Source organism: Daucus carota, chromosome 8 (assembly GCF_001625215.2).
Source record: "Daucus carota subsp. sativus chromosome 8, DH1 v3.0, whole genome shotgun sequence".
NCBI classification, from domain to species: domain Eukaryota; kingdom Viridiplantae; phylum Streptophyta; class Magnoliopsida; order Apiales; family Apiaceae; genus Daucus; species Daucus carota.
In genome coordinates, this window is record NC_030388.2 from 9463290 (window position 1) to 9482663 (window position 19374).

At 31.3% G+C, this 19374-nt stretch overlaps 1 protein-coding gene across 1 annotated transcript; it reads right to left on the reverse strand.

Annotated features, from left to right (window-relative positions):
• Positions 1-11143: 11143 nt before the first annotated feature.
• LOC108198721 (transcription factor MYB1) lies at positions 11144-12463 on the reverse strand. Its single transcript, XM_017366498.2, has 3 exons — positions 12279-12463; positions 12040-12169; positions 11144-11941 (listed from the first exon to the last, which is right to left on the reverse strand). Exons 1-3 carry the CDS (start codon positions 12409-12411, stop codon positions 11254-11256), a joined length of 951 nt encoding a protein of 316 aa, XP_017221987.1. The 5' UTR covers positions 12412-12463; the 3' UTR covers positions 11144-11253.
• Between the last annotated feature and the right edge of the window lie 6911 nt (positions 12464-19374).

The following is a 19374-nucleotide window of genomic DNA, read 5'->3' on the forward strand; positions in this document are numbered from 1 at the left end:
TACTAATATTGTTTTTGTATTGGTTTTAATCCATACTCCTTTGGATTCCTTTTTATTATGTTTTTTTTTTTGACAAGTTGAAGTAAATTAAGTTATAGCGGTTGAACATGACAATGAACGGTCCATCCCTGCATTTGTCAATTGGTGAAACAAGCATCCTTTCTAAATCTACTGACATTGCTCCAGATGAACTCTTTTGTGCAGAAACAGGATAAGGTGTCCAGCCTAGCCTTTCAATAAGGTGTCCAGCCTAGCCTTTCAATCAAGTATACCTTCTAACTGGTTATGTACCAAAAATATTGAAAACACACATGTTGATGATGATGATGATATCATGATTTCATCAACTTCATCCACGGGGGACTCTCCCCCTCTTTGTTCTTTTGTTTCCTGCAGCATTTCTCTAGAAAATGCAAGCTCAGAACCACATAGGCCAAGCTGAGACACACAACCGCTTTCTGCCCATTAAGAAACAGAATGGGAACATACCAGATTCTGTCATTTCAAGTACATAATAATCTAAGTTATATGAGTATAGAGAACTGCTAATATATTAATGAGTTAATGACACTTTGTAACCCCTAAGTTTGCTCCAAATCGCAGTTTAGTACCTAAACTTTAAAACGTGCCAATATGCACCCTAAACTTAACATTCCCGTGCAAGTTGTAACCCTTAGTCACTATTCCGTTCAAATCTACCGTTAACTTTAACTGTTTGAGCGGTAACTGTGTGTATATCAGTTTCTAACAGCTACTTTAGCCATTGTGACCCCTCAAAAATTATGTATTATATTTTGAAATTATTTCTGAACACACACAACGATGTAAAAAAAATTTAAAATAATTTTAAAAATATGTATCTAGATTTAGAATCTGAAAATTTATATTTTTAAAATTATTTTAAATTTTTTTTACATCGTTGTGTATGTTCAGAAATAATTTCAAAATATAATACATAATTTTTGAGGGGTCACAGTGGGTAAAGTAGCTGTTAGAAACTGATATACACACAGTTACCGCTCAAACAGTTAAAGTTAACGGTAGATTTGAACGGAATAGTGACTAGGGGTTACAACTTGCACGGGAATGTTAAGTTTAGGGTGCATATTGACACGTTTTAAAGTTTAGGTACTAAACTGCGATTTGGAGCAAACTTAGGGGTTACAAAGTGTCATTAACTCTATATTAATATATGATAATATTTGACAATTTGAGACTCCTAAGTATGCTTCGAGAAAAGTTTATCTTTTCCCTAACAAATTCTAACCCCCATTACAATGAATCCAATAACAAGTGTAACATAGTAATGAAATTTTAATTTCCTATTCATTGAGAATAGGTTTATCAAAAAAAAATTTAACATACAAATAAATATTAATAAAATAACTTAGATATAATATATGTGTGTGTAAGTGTTTTTAATAGTATAAAAATTAAATCAGTTAAGATTTCTATAAATTATTCTAAATCAGCTTCTTAATAAATTAATAGATTAATTTTATAAATATACAATTATTTTTTTAAAAAATGAAATATCATAAACAAATCATGCTCAGCGGGCAAACCCAAACGTTGGTACGAAGAAAGAATGAAAATATCTGCCAAAGGTTAGCACACATGTTTTACAATGCAAAACCAAACTAGGTCACTTAGCAAATCTTTTCATTGAACTGTATACGGTTTCTTTTTTGAGCCGTCCCATCAATTATACATATACCAAATATAGTAAGTTTTTATAATATAAAAACTTAACTACACCCACTACTTTCTTCCACTACACCCACTTTATACCTTAAATATTAGTAGGTCCCACTACTTTACTCACACTACAGTCATTTTACACATTAAATATTAATCGGTCCCATCACTTCACCTATTTTTCTTACTTTTCATCACCAAATTACGTTTTTTTTAACTTCCGTGCCACTCCTCATATGTATACTACTCACGGGGACGGAAAGAGCATCCTATTTGTGAGAGTACAAATTTTAACGTTTTTGGATGTAGATCTAACCGAATATTATAGCCTGGGACTTCATATTGTTGAGTGTAGCAAGTGTCATGCAATCATGTGGAAAGAGGCGTAATGATAAGAATGTGACCAAAGGGGAATTGCACAGTTTTTCTTATGTTGTGCTGCCTCTTACAGTTATACAGGGACCGTTTAGCTTAATTCAAAAGAAGTGATTTATTGTTTAAAGCTAAGAATTGGATTATAAGTGATAAGTGAACTTCAGTTATTTGTTATTAAAAGTGTTTGGATAACTTTTATTCATAATTTAATTGAGTTTTTGGTAATTTAAATTTATAAATTCATAAAAAAATCAAATTAATAAAATAAAAGGGACTTTATTAATAAATTAAGTTTATTACATATTGAAATTTTAAAAACTTCAAATAAAATACAGATACTTAAAAAAGCTCAAAAAAAGCTAGCATTTCTAACTACCAGCTTCTGGCTTAAAAAACTCAAAAGAAGCACTTCTTCTTCTTTTGCCAAACACTACGTAAAAAGTAGAAGCAGCTTAAAGTGTCAAAAGAAGCCCGAAAGTGCTTATTTTAAGCATTACCAAACATCCTCATAACGATACCGGACTTAAATGTTACGACACTTTACTCGGCTCTTTTTAAAAATGGCCAATAAATTAGGGTTAAATTGTCTGAGACCGCATCTCCAGCAGTGTCCTAAATAGATTTCCTAAATATATGATAAACAATTCAAATTCTAAAAAATAGGGATTCTATATTAATTGACAACTCCAACAATGATCCTTATTTGTGTTCTCTATTATTATTATAGTATTAAATTCAAATTTTTTTAACAAAAAGATAATGGAAAAGTGTGGGAAAGAGTGTGCAAAAAGTAAGAGTTGAATATTTAATCATTAAAAAACAAATGAGGAATCAGTTAGGGATTACCTATTTATGAGGAATGAAAAATGGATCTTAAAGTTTATGGAATGAGTAGGGAATCTGCTGAAGTGAATTTTTGTCCATATTCTTTAAAATTTTAGCTTAGGACATCATATAGCTAATCTGCTCCAGATGCTCTTAGATGCGTGATCGTAATATTTTTATTTTATTCAAATTATGTACTACTTATGAAACATATTAAACATTCGTCATGATATTTTCTCATAATTGATACTCTCTCTGTCCTTTTTTAGCTGTCATATTTCTATTTTTATTTGTCAAATTGACTAATTTTTGACCAAAGACTATAAGTTACCCTTTCATTATTTTTAAAATTAAAAATTACATCTTAAAGTAGATTAAAAGTTGTTTCCGGTGATAGATTTTTTCTATTTTATCAATTGATAAAATATTAATAAATTTTAGTCAAACTTTAATCAATTTGACCGGTACAAAACCAAATGTGACAACTAAAAAGAGACGGAGGGAGTATTTCTTTTTGATTTAATAAAAAATTATATTCAAATTTTAATGTAATACTGACCTCTTTTACAAAAATATATTTTATTCATCTTCCATTTTTGTTTTCAAACATTTAAAATTTATGGACAAATGCATAAAAATTAAAATTATTTTATTCATTTAATATTTAAAATTATTCATGTCCTATTTTATATTTTATTAATTTAATATTTAAAATTATTCATGTCCTGTTTTATATTCTCATAAGAATACCTTTTTTATTTAATAAACTCAATCATTAAAACATTTAACATGGACAAAATGCAACTTCAAATAAACAAACACCATACATCTAAAGAACAATAAATTTATGACTCAAAAAATGCATTTTTTAATTATGCCATGTTTGTATATTTTGGGAGAAAAAGAAAGGAACAATAATTTTATGTCATTTTCGTTATAAATAAAATATTTAACAATAATATTATGTCTTCAAACATTTTATTATATAAAAATAAAAATTGCCAAGCATAGCGGGCAAGAATACTAGTTATTAATATAAAGCTATTAAATATCGTATTTTCATGTCATAAACGATCCAAAAGGGTACCAATTGTTCGTAAATATAAATAGACTTTTCTGTAGCTTATTTTCACCCGTAAAATCATTTCACCAGTTTCTTTTCACGAATACCGAGAGAAACCGAACTGCGTTCTTCGTGTTCTTCGTAATCAAACGAGGATTTAGAGGTGTTATTGGAATCCGATGGAGGCGTATGAATAGTCAAATCGAAGCTCTTGACGCGTAGAATCCGTTATAATCATCCATAACAGTGCAGATTTCACGGGTAAATTCTTATTAGTTTTATAAAATTCGAATTATTTAATTTTAAATGATGAATTTTCGTAAATGATATTGTTTGATTGATTTGATGATTCCATGTTGTAGTACGTGTTTTTCTCATCGTTTTGGTATGTTATATGTTGAATTTCGAGTTCGGCATCATATAGAAAAGTTGGTTTGATTATCAGAATTTGTTATTCTTCGTGTTCTTGGAGGTTTTTGAAGCTTTTTAATTGAAAATTTCGTTTTTCTAATCTGTAATACTTGGGCAGAATCGGAGTATACCAATAGGTTTGTCGTGTCGTGGGGAATCGTTTTCAGTGACCGATTTGTGTGGAGGAGTACGGAATAAGCTCGCCGGAGTTCTTGAAGAACTCGACGTCGGCGAGTTTTTCGATTGAATTTCTGGCAAAACCCGGATTAAACTGCTAGATATGATGTAATATACATGTTCCTGGTTAAGCATAGATTATTTCTGGAGATTATGGTGGGTGTTGGAGGCCAAGAAAGCCGGTTCCGGCGAGGCAGGGGGTCGCCGGCAAGAAATTGCGGTTTGATCCCTAGAGTTTTGGAGATGGTGACTTTATGTCACCGAAGTTTTAGAACTTACACATGTTATATTAAACTTTCTAAAACTTACAGTTTTAACCTTCGTGAAAGTTTTTAAAACTTTACAGTTAAAACCTTTTCTTTTATTTTTCAAAAAATATATTTTAATTATTTATTTTAATTCCAAATATAGTTTTTAATTATTTCTTTGTTCAGAAATAAATCTAAATTAGTTTATTAATTAATTTTAATTAGTAAATAATTATTATAATTGGTCAATTAATTTAAATATTAATTGATTAATTATTTAATTATTTATTAATTGATTTTAATTGATTAATTAATTGGATTTAATTAATCCTTTTTGATTTAAAAATTCCGAAAAATAGTTTCGATCTTTAAAATATTTTTCAAATTATTTTCAAGGCTCGATAATTGTTTATGAATGATTTGAAGTCCAATTTCAAGTATTTGGGACTTGGTTATTTATCCGAAAATAGATTCTTTTATCTGTTTGAATTCCGAAAAATGTTTAAAAATCTCCAGAAAATTCTCGAAAAATCATTTTTAACCCAATACTTAATTTGACATCAATCGGGATGGGAGACATTATATGAAATATGTGGTCTGCTATCTATTTGATGTGTTATGTGCCGATAGAAGAGTTAGAAAACTGTTTAGAGCATAACTTTTGATCCGTAAGTCAGATTTAGATGAAACGAAAGAGAGATGAAAGCTCGTAGAGTCTATGTTAATATGGCAAGATAATATGATCGAATCTAGAAGGTGATTATATGTTATGTAATATGCAATATGTGATTATATGTGAATTATTTGCGATAAATTGATGATTACGTGATATACGTGCTAATTCATGATAAATGATTTGTATGACTGATTGGATAAGGATATATGGATGATAAGGATTGGAATTGATTGATTGGTTGTTGGACAGAATAGGATAACAGGTGGATAGTCCTATAGATAGACGAGACGGTGTCGGATTTTCGACAGGATTTATATGATTACTAATTGGTAATATGTTATGTGGAATATGACTTGACTATATGATAGAGTCAAAGCATGAGTATGTATTAAGTGTTATCTGATATGTTTAATGGGATAGATAAGTGGGTATCGATATACGTGATATGTATGCGGAGAGATTGTTTAGTGATTATGGTATTATTTTATTCTCATAAAGGATTTGGACGAGACGTGTACGCTCGAAGACGTTCAGAAAGTCAAGTGGTATTGCAAAGCGAATAAGGCACGAATCGAGGAAGCGAAGCTAGATTACGAATAGAGTATAGCCAGAGATGGTATAGAGATTATGATATGCATAGATTGTGAAAGTGGAAAGATGAGATTGAGCTGTGAGTTGGGAGTCAGATTTAAGGCAAGTATCCTATACCCATCTTTTGGATATCTTGCAATTATTCTGATCCATTCTTTTCGTATGTATCGCAAATATTTGTTCCTCTTTTTTTTCATATTTGAAAGTGTAAATATTTTATCCATCCTTTTCTAATCCTCAAAAATTCAAATAATTCTAGTTTTACAAATTAATTCGAAGTTCAGATTGTCATTGAAGCATGTGTTAATCAGTGATGGTTAGAACCTAGAATGACTTGGGATCTTCTTGATTATTCAACCCGTCATTGTCATGCTGGTTTAGCAGGCTAAATTCAGTTGCTTAGCCGATAATGGAGGATACTGAATAGTTAAGGATTTCCTGAACTATGATTTATGGAAGGATGGACTCTGGTTTATAAAAAGTTGATTGTCAAGTTTGATTCGAAGTTATTCGGTTATTGATATTGATTGTGATACTGTTCTATTGATTTACTGACCTGTTGAATTGAATTATAAAATTGGATTATTGTTTTTACACAAAAATATGTGGACCAGATGAGTGGTCATGTTAGGCCAATGAGTGCCTTGGATCCAGTGATAGAGCATGGCGGGGCCTGCTCGGGGTTAGGCATGACTGATCAGCAGCCTAACCTTGGTTTTAATTAAAAATGTGGTAGTCCAATTCAATAATTCTTATGAATGATTGAATTCCTCAGTTTTCCATTGCTACAAGGTATTGTGAATCATTTTATACAATACCCTGATCTTATGAATTTACATCGAATCTTTTATTAAAGTATCTTGAGCTTGTGAATTCCTTCTATATTGTTCAGAATTTCATTGTTATTATTACTTGCTGAGCATTGTTGCTCACTCTTGCTATTCTCTTTTAACTATTTCAGAAAGGATTAAAGATGAATGGCTAAACTATGATTGCGATTAAGGCTAAGGCTAGGCGAGGAGTCAGAGGTGTTAAGAATCCAGTGGTCGAGAAGTGTGCAGGAAGATTGATAAGGTTGGTGCTAGCTAGAGTTGTGCTATTGGGATTCAGATGTAAGTGATAGCTGGGATAGATTGATAGTGATTCTTCTTATCGATGATGATCTGATTTGGTAAGAGAAGTTGTGTTGTAATTAGTGGTTGATTTTAATTTCAATGTTGTAACCTGGATGCGATCCTGTTGTCTTTGGGGGTTAAAATGTTCTCTTTCAAATCTTTTATCATGGCTTTCAAGTTTTGAATTTCAGGTTTTAAATTCTTTGATTTCATTATCTTTTAAAAAAAAATACAGGTTTTCCAAGTGTTTTAAAAATGGTTTTTGTGTGGTGACGTCAGAATCCTAGCCCCCGGTTCTAATACTTATATCAGAGTTTAACCAAACTTAGGCACCACGCGTTCTGCAAATCTATAAAGTAAACTTTTGCTTTTGCAGCTACTTTACAGATTACAGTCCATGAGACATTCCTAAAATGCTAACCAACAGTTGTTACAATGTAAGAAAAACAACCTAGGAACATACTATTTTGAGTACAACAGAAGAGAATGAATAGTGACTTTCTCCTTTCCAAATAGCTATCCACGACTTTGTGTATTCTTGAGCTTCAAGTTGTAGACTTGGTAGGTCTGCTACAAAACATCTTTTCTGCAGCTTTCCTAAAGTTGAACATCTTTATCTGCCACAGGATTGACTTGATGTGGAATCAAATCTAATCCAAGATCTCCAGCGACAGTGACATAGAGACATCAGAACTTGCTGTCAAACAATGATTGAGATGACAGTGGCTTCCTGAATACGCTTTGGGTAGGAACGCCAGTGTTCTGCTGTCATGCGACCGGAAACTTGCTATCTGCGGAGCTTCAGCCAATGTTGTTGTCAGATGCAAACTTGCTGTGATGACCTTGCAACTGTCTGCCTTGTGTAGCACTACTGCCAACCATCTTGACAGTAGCAGTCTTTTATTCTTGTTGTCATTTATCTTCGCGCCTTTGGGTATGAACAATTGTGAATTGAACTTCTTCCAAGTGTACCAACATTACAATTGACAATAATAAAACTACACTACAAAGACATACTCTGGCTGTGACAGTATGTTCTACTTAGACAAATCTAAGTACATGTAAATGTTAAGTTGACTACTGTCTATCACCCATAAATCCTAACAATATATATATAGTAATTTACACTTTGCACCCACACAAGTTTAAGCGTTTATTCAATTTGGTCTCAAACAAAATTTCTTGTCAATACGCACCCTAATACCCTAACGGCTGCAAGGGTAAAATAATAATTTTGGAGACTTCCTTCTACTGATTCTTTCCATACAAAATTATTGTTTTACCCTTGCAGCCGTTAATTTTAACAGTCAACTTGACGGAATATGGTCAAAGGGGTGCATATCGAAGCATTAGGGTGCTTATTGATAAGAAATTTCGTTTGAGACCAAATCGAATTAGCGCATAAACTTATGGGATGTAAAGTGAGTGTGTGTGTGTGTGTGTGTGTCTAGATCAACTATGCTAGAAGGAAAAGTATGAAACTCGTTAAAAATAAAATACCTCATTCGTTGATGAGTTTTCTAATTCACGTATACTACAGATAGTATTGTTGATCAACTAAATATGTTTATATCATGCTCAAAAAAAAAAACTAAATATGTTTATATAAATTTATACTGAGTATTTTGACTTATTATAAAGAAATATCATATTCCTAATAAGATCAGTAATTGATTTAATTCGTGCATCTCCAATGGGTTGGCTATAAGTTGGCTGAATTGGACCTGCAAGATATTATGTAAAATTTGATGAAACTGTAAAATATTGTGCTTCAATGGTATTGGCTATATTGGTTGGTTATAATTTTAAAATATTATGTTACCAATATTTTAGACTGTTAAAATAAAATATATCAATTCATTATAGTAATAAATGATGTGCAATCTTTGTACAGATTTCCTACAGACCTGTAGAGGTTCGACAAATATAGTCATCCATAGGAGGTTGGCTAAAATTATAGACAACAGATAGGTATGATTAGAGCGTAAGTTTTTCGAGAGGTTGGGTAAAAATTTTATTTTTGGTATGCCAACTCACATTTTAGCTAAGGATATTTTACGGTTGGAGATAGCTCTTATGGTTTTTATCTGAATAATTGGAATAGTAATTGGATTTGGTTTCCATTTAAACATTTGGTTACTAAAAAAAATTGATAAATATTGCATGTTGTATTTGGTTGTTATGTTATTCATGTTGTTTATGTAATATTTTGGATGATGTTAGATTTAATTAGACCGATTAGGGTACTATTTGGCGTTGCTGTTACAGACAGCAACAACAGCTTTTTGTTCAAAAGCAGGTGAAAATTGTTTGGTAAATCTAAAAGCAGCTTTTCTGAACAGCAGCTTTTGGTTGAAAAGATGATTTTAGAAAAAGCAGGTCCCCATGCTTTTGGAAAAAGCTGCTTTTCAGCTTTTGCAGGAAGTTGTTACATATTTCAATATCAAATCTCACCAAAAACATTAATTTTTTTATTTTATAACTCAAAATAAACACATATCGAAAAACTTACCAAACAGTTGTCTGATTTCTACAACAACATTTTTTTTACCAGCACTTTTTCTGACAGCACAACAATTTGTAACAGCAATCCCAAACAGACCCTAGATTTGAGATATCGATACATATCATATTTAATTATGTACAAGGATACTTGAATTGGAAAAAATAATGGATTACAAGAAAACAACTTTACAAAAAAATTGATCAATAATGTCTATTTATGGAGTATATATGAATTTTAAACTTAGAACATTGTACTTGGCTCATTTACCTCCCTATTTCTATGCGCTTCAAAATTTCAAATCAAGTTCTTCCCACAACATAATTGTAACATAATTGTTTTTTTCCCGATATTAAAACCAGAAAATAATCAAATTTATAAATATAAGTCCAACGTTGGTCCATCCGAAAACTCCAAGTCTGAAACTCCTGTGTAGCAGTGGAGTGTAGAGTAGTATGAACGAAAACCCGGCATAGACATATAATGCACACAAACAACAAAATGAAATTATCAAACTTTGCAGACGGAGGAGAAATATAATAATAGTACGAAACTCAGGTTAGGTATTGCCGTATTGTGTGCTTTGGATCTGCTATTTTTTATTTCAAGCAGATGCAACACGTGATTTTATTTAAGAAATTGTCAATGGATTTCCATCTTCTATGTCAATGTCATACAGTTGCCAGTTGGGTGATCAATCAAGATCTTTTACTTTAATTTTCTTTGATAAAAACCGTGCCAGATTTCTATATATAAATAACGGGATTACAAGCTGACGTTTAATTACTAGCTCTATCATTCCTAAATAAATATTAGTATTTTATATCTTTATTTCATGGGACACGTAGAAATGTGTCTCTTCTAAGAAAAATTAGTAAATTATTATTACTATAATCTTTAAAAAATTAGAGAATTTTTTCATACAAATTTACAAGTACAAATGTATATTCTAAACATTTGCTTAGCATCATCTGAAAAAACATAGTTTAAGTCACTAACCTTTTTATTTTCGATTTTTCCATTGTGTGTGGTCATAATCACATAACAACAATTACTTTTTTTAATAAGTAACGGGTTTTTATTAAATTCAATTTAATGATGGTCGATTTTTGTTTAACTAATATGATACTTAAAAATTCAAATAAAAATAGCCACCTAAAAGTGACTCTTATTGTACGCTCATAAACAACCGGGAAGAACCTTTTATATATATAAAAAGATGACGAGATCGGATCACTATAACATAATTAAAGAGCAGCATAAATCACTGGAATCAAGCATATTGAAACGTTGCATACGTATTCAATATACTCTAGCATCGAATTTTCATAGAACCTTATTATAATTTGGGTCGTGTTTGTTTTAATTTAAATTAAGAGGTCATTAAAGAACACTCACGGAAACAGACAAAACATGGAAACAATTTTTCAATGAATTGTAATTATTTGTACTCCAAAACAATTTGCACAAAATTAATTATTGCATGAAATTTATTCTTGATCAAACTAGCTAAATATATAAATGAACTGAAGACAACATTATTACTAGGTAGAAGATAAGAAGATACAACATCAAAGTAGCCAATCTCCTAAGCATTCGGCTGCGGAACCAAAATGTAGGTCCGAAGCACCTAAATTTGGTTCGATAATGATATTTTCCACATTCCAAAACTCCTCCAACATTTCCATCATAGATTTCTCATTTGAAGATGAAGGGGACGTGCTCGTCGTCTCATTCTCTTCGTGATTATAAAAATCGGAGCCGAATAAACCAGAGAAACCAGGGCTCAGAAGCTTAGTAAAGGAAATGTCGTCACTGGAGCCGATGTTAACGTCAGGATCTAATGCCAGCTGACTAATGTTTTTTGGCTCACTAACATGTTCGTTAGTCTTCACGGAAACAGTTTCATTACTCCCGGTCGGAATCGCAAGGTCTGGGCACATCTTACCCTCGTCCGCATCCAATATTTTTGGTACAGGCTCTCTAGTGGTAAGATTATCTGGTTTTGGACTGATCAATATTTCGGTGCATTGTGCGGATGGAGTCTGATGAGGCAGTTTGGCATCGACATTGACCTGAGCTGAATCACGCTTTCTTTTATCCTTTCTCTTGGTGTTGTTTTGTTTAGTAGAAATCTTGGGAGGAGGAGAAGACGAGGCAGTGTGATTACCATGAGCCTTTTTCCTCAAACTTGTGTTCCAATAGTTCTTGATTTCATTGTCTGTTCGTCCCGGAAGCCTACCAGCAATTAAAGACCATCTGTAACCAAAATTTCAGAGATAATTAGTCCATTTGTGATAACCAAAAAAGAACGAGCTCGTACAGCATTTAAACAAAATAACAACACAAACGCGTACCTGTTACCAAGAAGCTTATGAAGACGAATAATAAGGTCTTCTTCATCATCAGAGATGTTACCTCTCTTAATATCCGGCCGCAAATAGTTCAACCATCTTAGCCTGCAACTCTTCCCGCATCTCATCAAACCTGCACCCGTCACATCATAACTTAATTGATTAATCATCTATTGCAGAATTCCCAAAACATTTATTTGAGGAGAACTGGTCACTTAACAGTCACGGATACATGTACGTACCTGCTCTTTTGGGGAGATTCCGCCACCGGCCTTCCCCATGGAGCTGAATATAATCGGTGAGAATCTTGTCCTCATCAGAAGTCCACACTCCTCGGTTCAACCCTACCTTGGAACAACAAGGACTCCTCCCCATCTCAACTTGTATTATTTTCTACTAGTCTTCCTCTATGATGATCTTGATCTAACTACTCCCTCATCATCCTATTTATACATGTCCAGATGAGCACAGTCTTTGACTAATGCACCCTACACGTACGACAAATTGCACATTATTATAAACCATGTGTTACTAGTTTTTTTTTTTTTGCTAAATACATGTGTTACTAGTTGATGTCACGCAGATCCGGAAAATAATTATTGTAATATTTGAATATATTTACTCCATGCACTGTATAAGTGGCCATGAGTTCACCATTTGTGCAAAACCCTTTTACACTGCAAATTATATATTACACAAGAATTATATTTAAATTCGTGCGTGACTGCTAAGAACTGGGCCACGTTTTCCTGATTCGTTCGCGTAATTAATTATTAATTTTTTTATACAATTAAATCAGTTTTATTATTGCCGTGGATCCTGCAACTAACATTTCATTGTCACTCACTCTCTTACGAATCCAATCATGAATATAGTAGTACTTGAATTGTGCCTAACAATTCGTGGTATTAAATTTTTTGTTGTTGAACGGAAGGGAGCTTATTAATTAATGTCAACTTGTTATTTTTTTTCGAAGCTAGTGCGTTCACCTGTTTTGCATTCTGTTCAACAAGAGCTAGATTAGTTTTATAAAATATCTGTATATAATTATTTGAAGTCACTGCACCATGCACAAATATCTCTCCGGTTACATATATCGCTGGTGGTTCTTAGACTAAGATCTAAAACTTCCAATTCCTCTTTCGGTAATTCGTTAAAAGCTTTCAATGGAAAGTACGAGCGGGTTTACCTTTAATCTGAGTGGTCAATAAAAGTCATGTTTGGTATTGCTCGTATGATTTTTTAAAATTTGTGTTATAATGATCTGTCGTTATTGGAAAACTTTTAAAAAACAAGGTAACGACTTTCTATTGGAAAAATAATAATTTCGCACATTTTACTATCAAAACTCTACAAAATATTAATTTTTATGTTATATTAAAATTATATTCAATATGAAAAAAATATTAGTAAATATTATCTTTGTAATAGCATATTTTTTAGTAACAGTTATGAACAACAATTTCAGACATACTTGTGTAATTGAGTATTTTCAAATCTAAACTAATAGATTTTTGAAAATAAAAATAATATGAACCATATAAATGTAAGAAAATAAAGAGTAATTTACACTTTGCACCCTATAAGTTCAAGCGCTTTTTCGATTTGGTCTCAAACAAAATTTCTTGTCAATACGCACTCTAATGTTTAAAAAGCGCTTCGATAAATACACCTTTAATCATATTCTGTCAAGTTTGAATGTTAAAGTTAACGGCTGCAGGGTAAAAAAGTAAATTTGTAGACTTCCTTCTACTGATTCTTTTGATACAAAATTACAGTTTTACTTCTTCAGCCGTTAATTTTAACAGTCAATTTGACCGAATATGATCAAAGAGGTGCATATTGAAGCGCTTTTTAAATATTAGAGTGCATACTAATAAAAAAATTTATTTGAGACCAAATCAAAAAAGCTGTTAAACTTATTGGGTACAAAGTGTAAATTACTCCATAAAACACTCAATTCATGTATACCATGTTACTTCTCGGGCTGACTTCAAAAAAAATGTTACTTCTCGGGCTATTGTAGTTTCATATATTTTACATGAATAATTGAACAGACTGTTCATCAAATTTGTTAAATTGATTAATTATATAAAATGATGTGTTGTTACATATTTTAAAAATTATAAATAAAAAATATTTTATGTAGATGATATAAAGTTTTGTTTAAACATTAAAGATTTAGCAAATATTCATCATCTATAGTTAATATGGAATAGTTTAAAATCATAAGATCATATATTTGTATAGTTAGAATGATGAAATTTTTATATATTATTTATAATTTTTATATTCAACATTTCACATTAATTTTTAAGTTAAAGTTAAGAAATTCAAAATCGGTAGAAAAGAAACATTTGTTAAAATCATTTGTTTCTAACTTTTTAACAATTTAATGTATTTATATATGGGTTAAATCTCAAAGTCCTCACTAAAGTGATGCGCTGGTATCAAATTAGTCATCAGACTTAACGCAATATCGCTTGCATCACTAAAGCCAAAATAAATATCAAACAGATAACTCATATATGTGCTTGAGAATTAAATAATATCAAATAGATAATTAAATAATATCAAATAGATACCTATCATATCTTTTTGAGAAGTAAACTTTATTTTTCATTGAGTTCTGCACATTTTTCTTGGCTATTAGTATAATCAAATGAAAGGCTATGAATTCTAATATTTATGATAATATATTCAGATTTTAAGAAATTTATTTATTATTTAATTGATATAAATTAAACAAAATAATTGTAAATTAAATATAAACAGTAATTTGATAACTTCATTCACCTAATCGATAACTTCAAACACCCAAGTTGAACAACTAATAATATCTTAAGCATCTTGTACTTATCATTGTCAACAAACTATTTTAGCCAATAATTGTAATCCCACTTCAGACATACTCCCTGCATCTCAATTGATGGTCTGACCTTGCGCTTGGGACGTTGGTCCTCCTGCTGAAAGACGCAACACAAGTATCACATCGATATTCCTCTATTAATGGAGTATCACCTTGATATTAAACTGGTTCTAACGTATCATCCTGATACTCCTCGGACGGTGAATATCTAGCGGGTATTCATGGCCTCTTCTTAATAAATATTAATATCTTGATAAAATATTGATGAAAATTGCTCTTTTGATGGATATTTATTAAATAATTTATATAAACTTACAAATATATATTTGCTCCATTCCTAGTGGAGTATCACGCTGATAGTACTCCTCTACTCATGAAGTATCACCCACATATTCAAGAATTTAACTAAACTTATAAATACACACACACACACACACACACACACACACACACACACACATATATGTTGTTCCACTCCCATTAGAATATCACACTGATACTCTCCTACGTACTCGTGGAGTATCACTCTGATACTCAACTAGCTGTGATATATCACCGTGAAAATCCTCTAATAGTAAAACATGTTATGAATATTTGGGAACCTTTATACAGAATATTCGTATTTTGAATTTTTGATCAAATGTTGTTGAGACACGAGCATGCAGGGTGTTCAGGGTCCATTCTTACTGAATATTCATATTTTGGTTAAAACGTTGCTGAGAATGGATTATTTTGGTCGGGCATTCACCCACGAATTTAATTAAGCTTTTATAAATATATGTTGCTCCACTCCTCATGAAATATCTCATGATACTCAATTGATTGTGATGTATCCTCATAATAGTCATTTTACAGTAAAATATTTTAAGGGTGTTTAGAGTCCACTTCACTGAATATTCGTATTTTGGTTAAATATTGTTGAGACACGTGCATGTTCTCATACGCATGAATGGATATTATTATTCTTCCCACCGTCCAACAATGCAGATGGTAAAAAGTTTGTCTGTTCGATGCAAACATGTCTTTTATTACCTGAGCGCTAAATTAATCGTTAATGTGAATTAGAAATAACTCACATGCGAGCAAAATATTACAATGATATACATCTACCAGTGGGGTTCCAACTAGACATTCAACTGGTTGTGACGCACCATCTTAATAGTCCTCCGACCGTGAAGTATATTGTTGGTATTTAGGACCCTTTTATACTGAATATTCATATTTTTGTCAGATATTGTTGAAAATTGAATAATTTAAATAGGCATTCATCCAAGAACTTAATTGACGTATTTTTGTTAAAAATTATGCAAAATTAGATTTTTTTTAACTATAAATTAGTAAGTGTTATACCTGCTTTGACGATGTAATTAATTGTCTACCCATTAATAATCAACATATTATTTATAAATTTAATTATAAATAAATTAATATGTTAGATATAATCACACATATCAATTACATGTATTAAAAAAACATGTAAACATATTAATTACATGTCTAATTATGAACTCATTAAAGTTTTAGATATAATTATGCGTATTAATTGTAAGTTATTAACTATATATATTAATGGAAGACATATTAATTACAAGTTATCAATTATGTGTATTAATGAAAGAGAGGGTTAAAAGAGTAATTTACGGTGTGAATAAAATATGGCACGTTGGTCTATTATATATATAATAATAATAGATAGATAGATAAATTTTTGTAACAATTTTGTCATTTAAAATAATCATAACATCCCGTAATAAGATAGATTCTTTCTTTTTAAATTAGTTATTTCCGCTCTATAGCATGTCCTTAGACATAAAACTTGATAGTTTTAGCATACTTATTATGAGATTATCAACTTCTTTATTGAAAAATTCAGTACTGGATATTATAAATTTTACAAAGTATTATTGTTTATCTTAGTTTTTTTTTGATCAAATTGTTTATCTTAGTTGTTAGAAGAGAATTAATTGCTATTTATATTGAATAATTGAATTAAAAATATTGTCAAAACTGATTTCGTCTCTTTTCTTATATGATAATGTAGTTTATAGAAACATGTAGAAAGCCCTCAATTATCTGCATCGTCACATAAGATCTCTCAAGAGGGTTCTTTAAGGTAGGGCTGTAAATGAGTTGATACGCTCGATAACCGCTCGGTGTTCGGTTCGAAAAAATCTCGGTTCGAGCTCGGTTCGATTCATAAACGAGTCGATCTTGAGCACAATTTTGAGGTTCGTTTTATAAACGAGCTGAACTTAGCACAGTAGAGTTCGACTCGATAGTTCGCGAACAAGTTCGAATTATGAGTTCGTGAACTTGGTCCGTGAACATGGTTCGTGAACTTGGCTCGTAAACATGGCTCGTGGATGTGGGAGTTTCATTAATGGATGTTTTATTATGAATTTATGAATACTTAGAGTATAAATTAAAATATTGTTAGAATTTTAAATTATTTTTTTAATTAGATTTAAATAACAAACAAGCTCGTAAAGAAATTTATGAGTATAAGCTAGCTCGTTAGCAAAGTTTATTGAACAAGCTCGTGAACAAAATTAATGAACGGTTGGTGAGAAAAAATTCGTGAGACATGTTCGTGAGCGTAAGTTAATGAGCGGTTCATGAGCAAAAGCTCGTGAGACAGCTCGTAAGACATGCTCGTGAGCAGTTCGCGAGCTGTTCGTGAACAGAGTTATTCCGTAACGAGTCGATCCTCAAACAATATTTTTGGCTCGATCCAAGCTCGAGCTCGAGCTCGTTAATTTTTTAACAAACGATACACGAGTACTCCAGAGTTCGGCTCGGCTTGGCTCATTTACACCCTTACTTTAAGGGAATAGTTTGAGAAAAATCTTTCCTTTCGATATAAATAATCTCATCGGCGTTGGATATTGGACGGGACATGAAGTTTGTAAATTTTCAAAATGTATTACCAACGAATCTGAAACCTGAGAATACACATATCAATTACTCTCTCCGTCCCAATTTATCTGTCTTCTTTGACTTTTTGTGATCAAATTAGTCAAATTTTAACTGGTAATTAGTAATTATTCTTACATGATTTTGAGAATCAAAAAGATACCTTTTATAGTATAATAGATGTAGATTATAATAATATATTTTTCATAATTTTTTCTTATTATTTTATACATGTAAATTTCAGTCAAAATTTGGTCAATTTGACTATAAAAAGTCAAAAAGACAAATAAATGGAGCGGAAGGAGTAGTATTTTCAGTTGAAAATTACAGATTTTGAAATAATTTGTCATGACACCTCTTATAAATTATCTAGCTAATTATGACAATGAAACATAGCGCTGAATGACACTGAAATGATAAATCGCAAATAATATAATAGGTGATAGAGTATATATTTATATATATTTTGGATGATAATAATTCTCATATTAGTTATATTTTTGATTTAATTGGACATATATTAATTAGATTTTAATATTTTATTGTAGAGAGCAAGGAATTCTAAATTGGAAAGGATTTGGAGCAAATTAGATGAAAATTCGTAACTCTTCGCCTACCCGCGTAAGGAATATTGTTTGGGTCATATCTGAAGTTCTTGAAGTTGGATTCGGGCGAGTAAACAGTCGACACGAAGATATTTTAATTTTCTATCATTCTAGATGGGTTCAGATATCAAAAGCCCGCTGAAACAGCCCAGGAACATGGGAGAAAGTCAACTGCGAATTTTGACCTTTTGGAAACTTATTCAGTTTCGAAATTGCCTTGTATATTCCTATTAGAATAAGAACACTTTTGTATTAGGTTTTATTAGACAGAAAATTACATAGAGAGGAGAGCCACGGAGAAGAAGAGAAAGGATCGACACTTTTGTATCGTATTCTATTCTTTTCATGATTCTACTTGTCTTATCTTGATTATGGTTGGCTAAACCTCTATTGTTGGAGGGCTGTTTTGAAACCCTGAACCTTATGGCAATTATACAGTTTTGAGTTTTGGAGATTTGTTTTAATTGTGCTTATATATACGTCACTGCTTGTAGAGATGCTTGAATTAACTAGGGTATGCGGACATCCCAATATGTTATGTGATTGTTATCTCTGCAAAGTCAATTAATCTTTCTATACGGACATGGGATTAATTGTATAAGTGTGTAATTCGTTTTAACTTTTCTATGCGGTCCATGGGGTTATGCGAATATCAGAGCTTGTTTCTATGCGGTCCATGGCAAGTTCTCTGTAAGTATCTTACTTAACATATCAAAGGAATTCAGAGTTGCGTCATAGGTTCAGTGGTAGATATTCATGCTTTCCAACATATTTATTTAATTGCTTTTAAGATAATTTTTATTAGATTAATATTTAGATTAGTTATAAAAACAAAATCAAATCATTTATTTGTTTAGAAAAATAGAAGAGAAGTGAGCCCTTGATCCTTGACGTTGAACGATACTTTTGCTTATTCTGTATTATAAACGACATAAAAAGGGTTTAAATTGG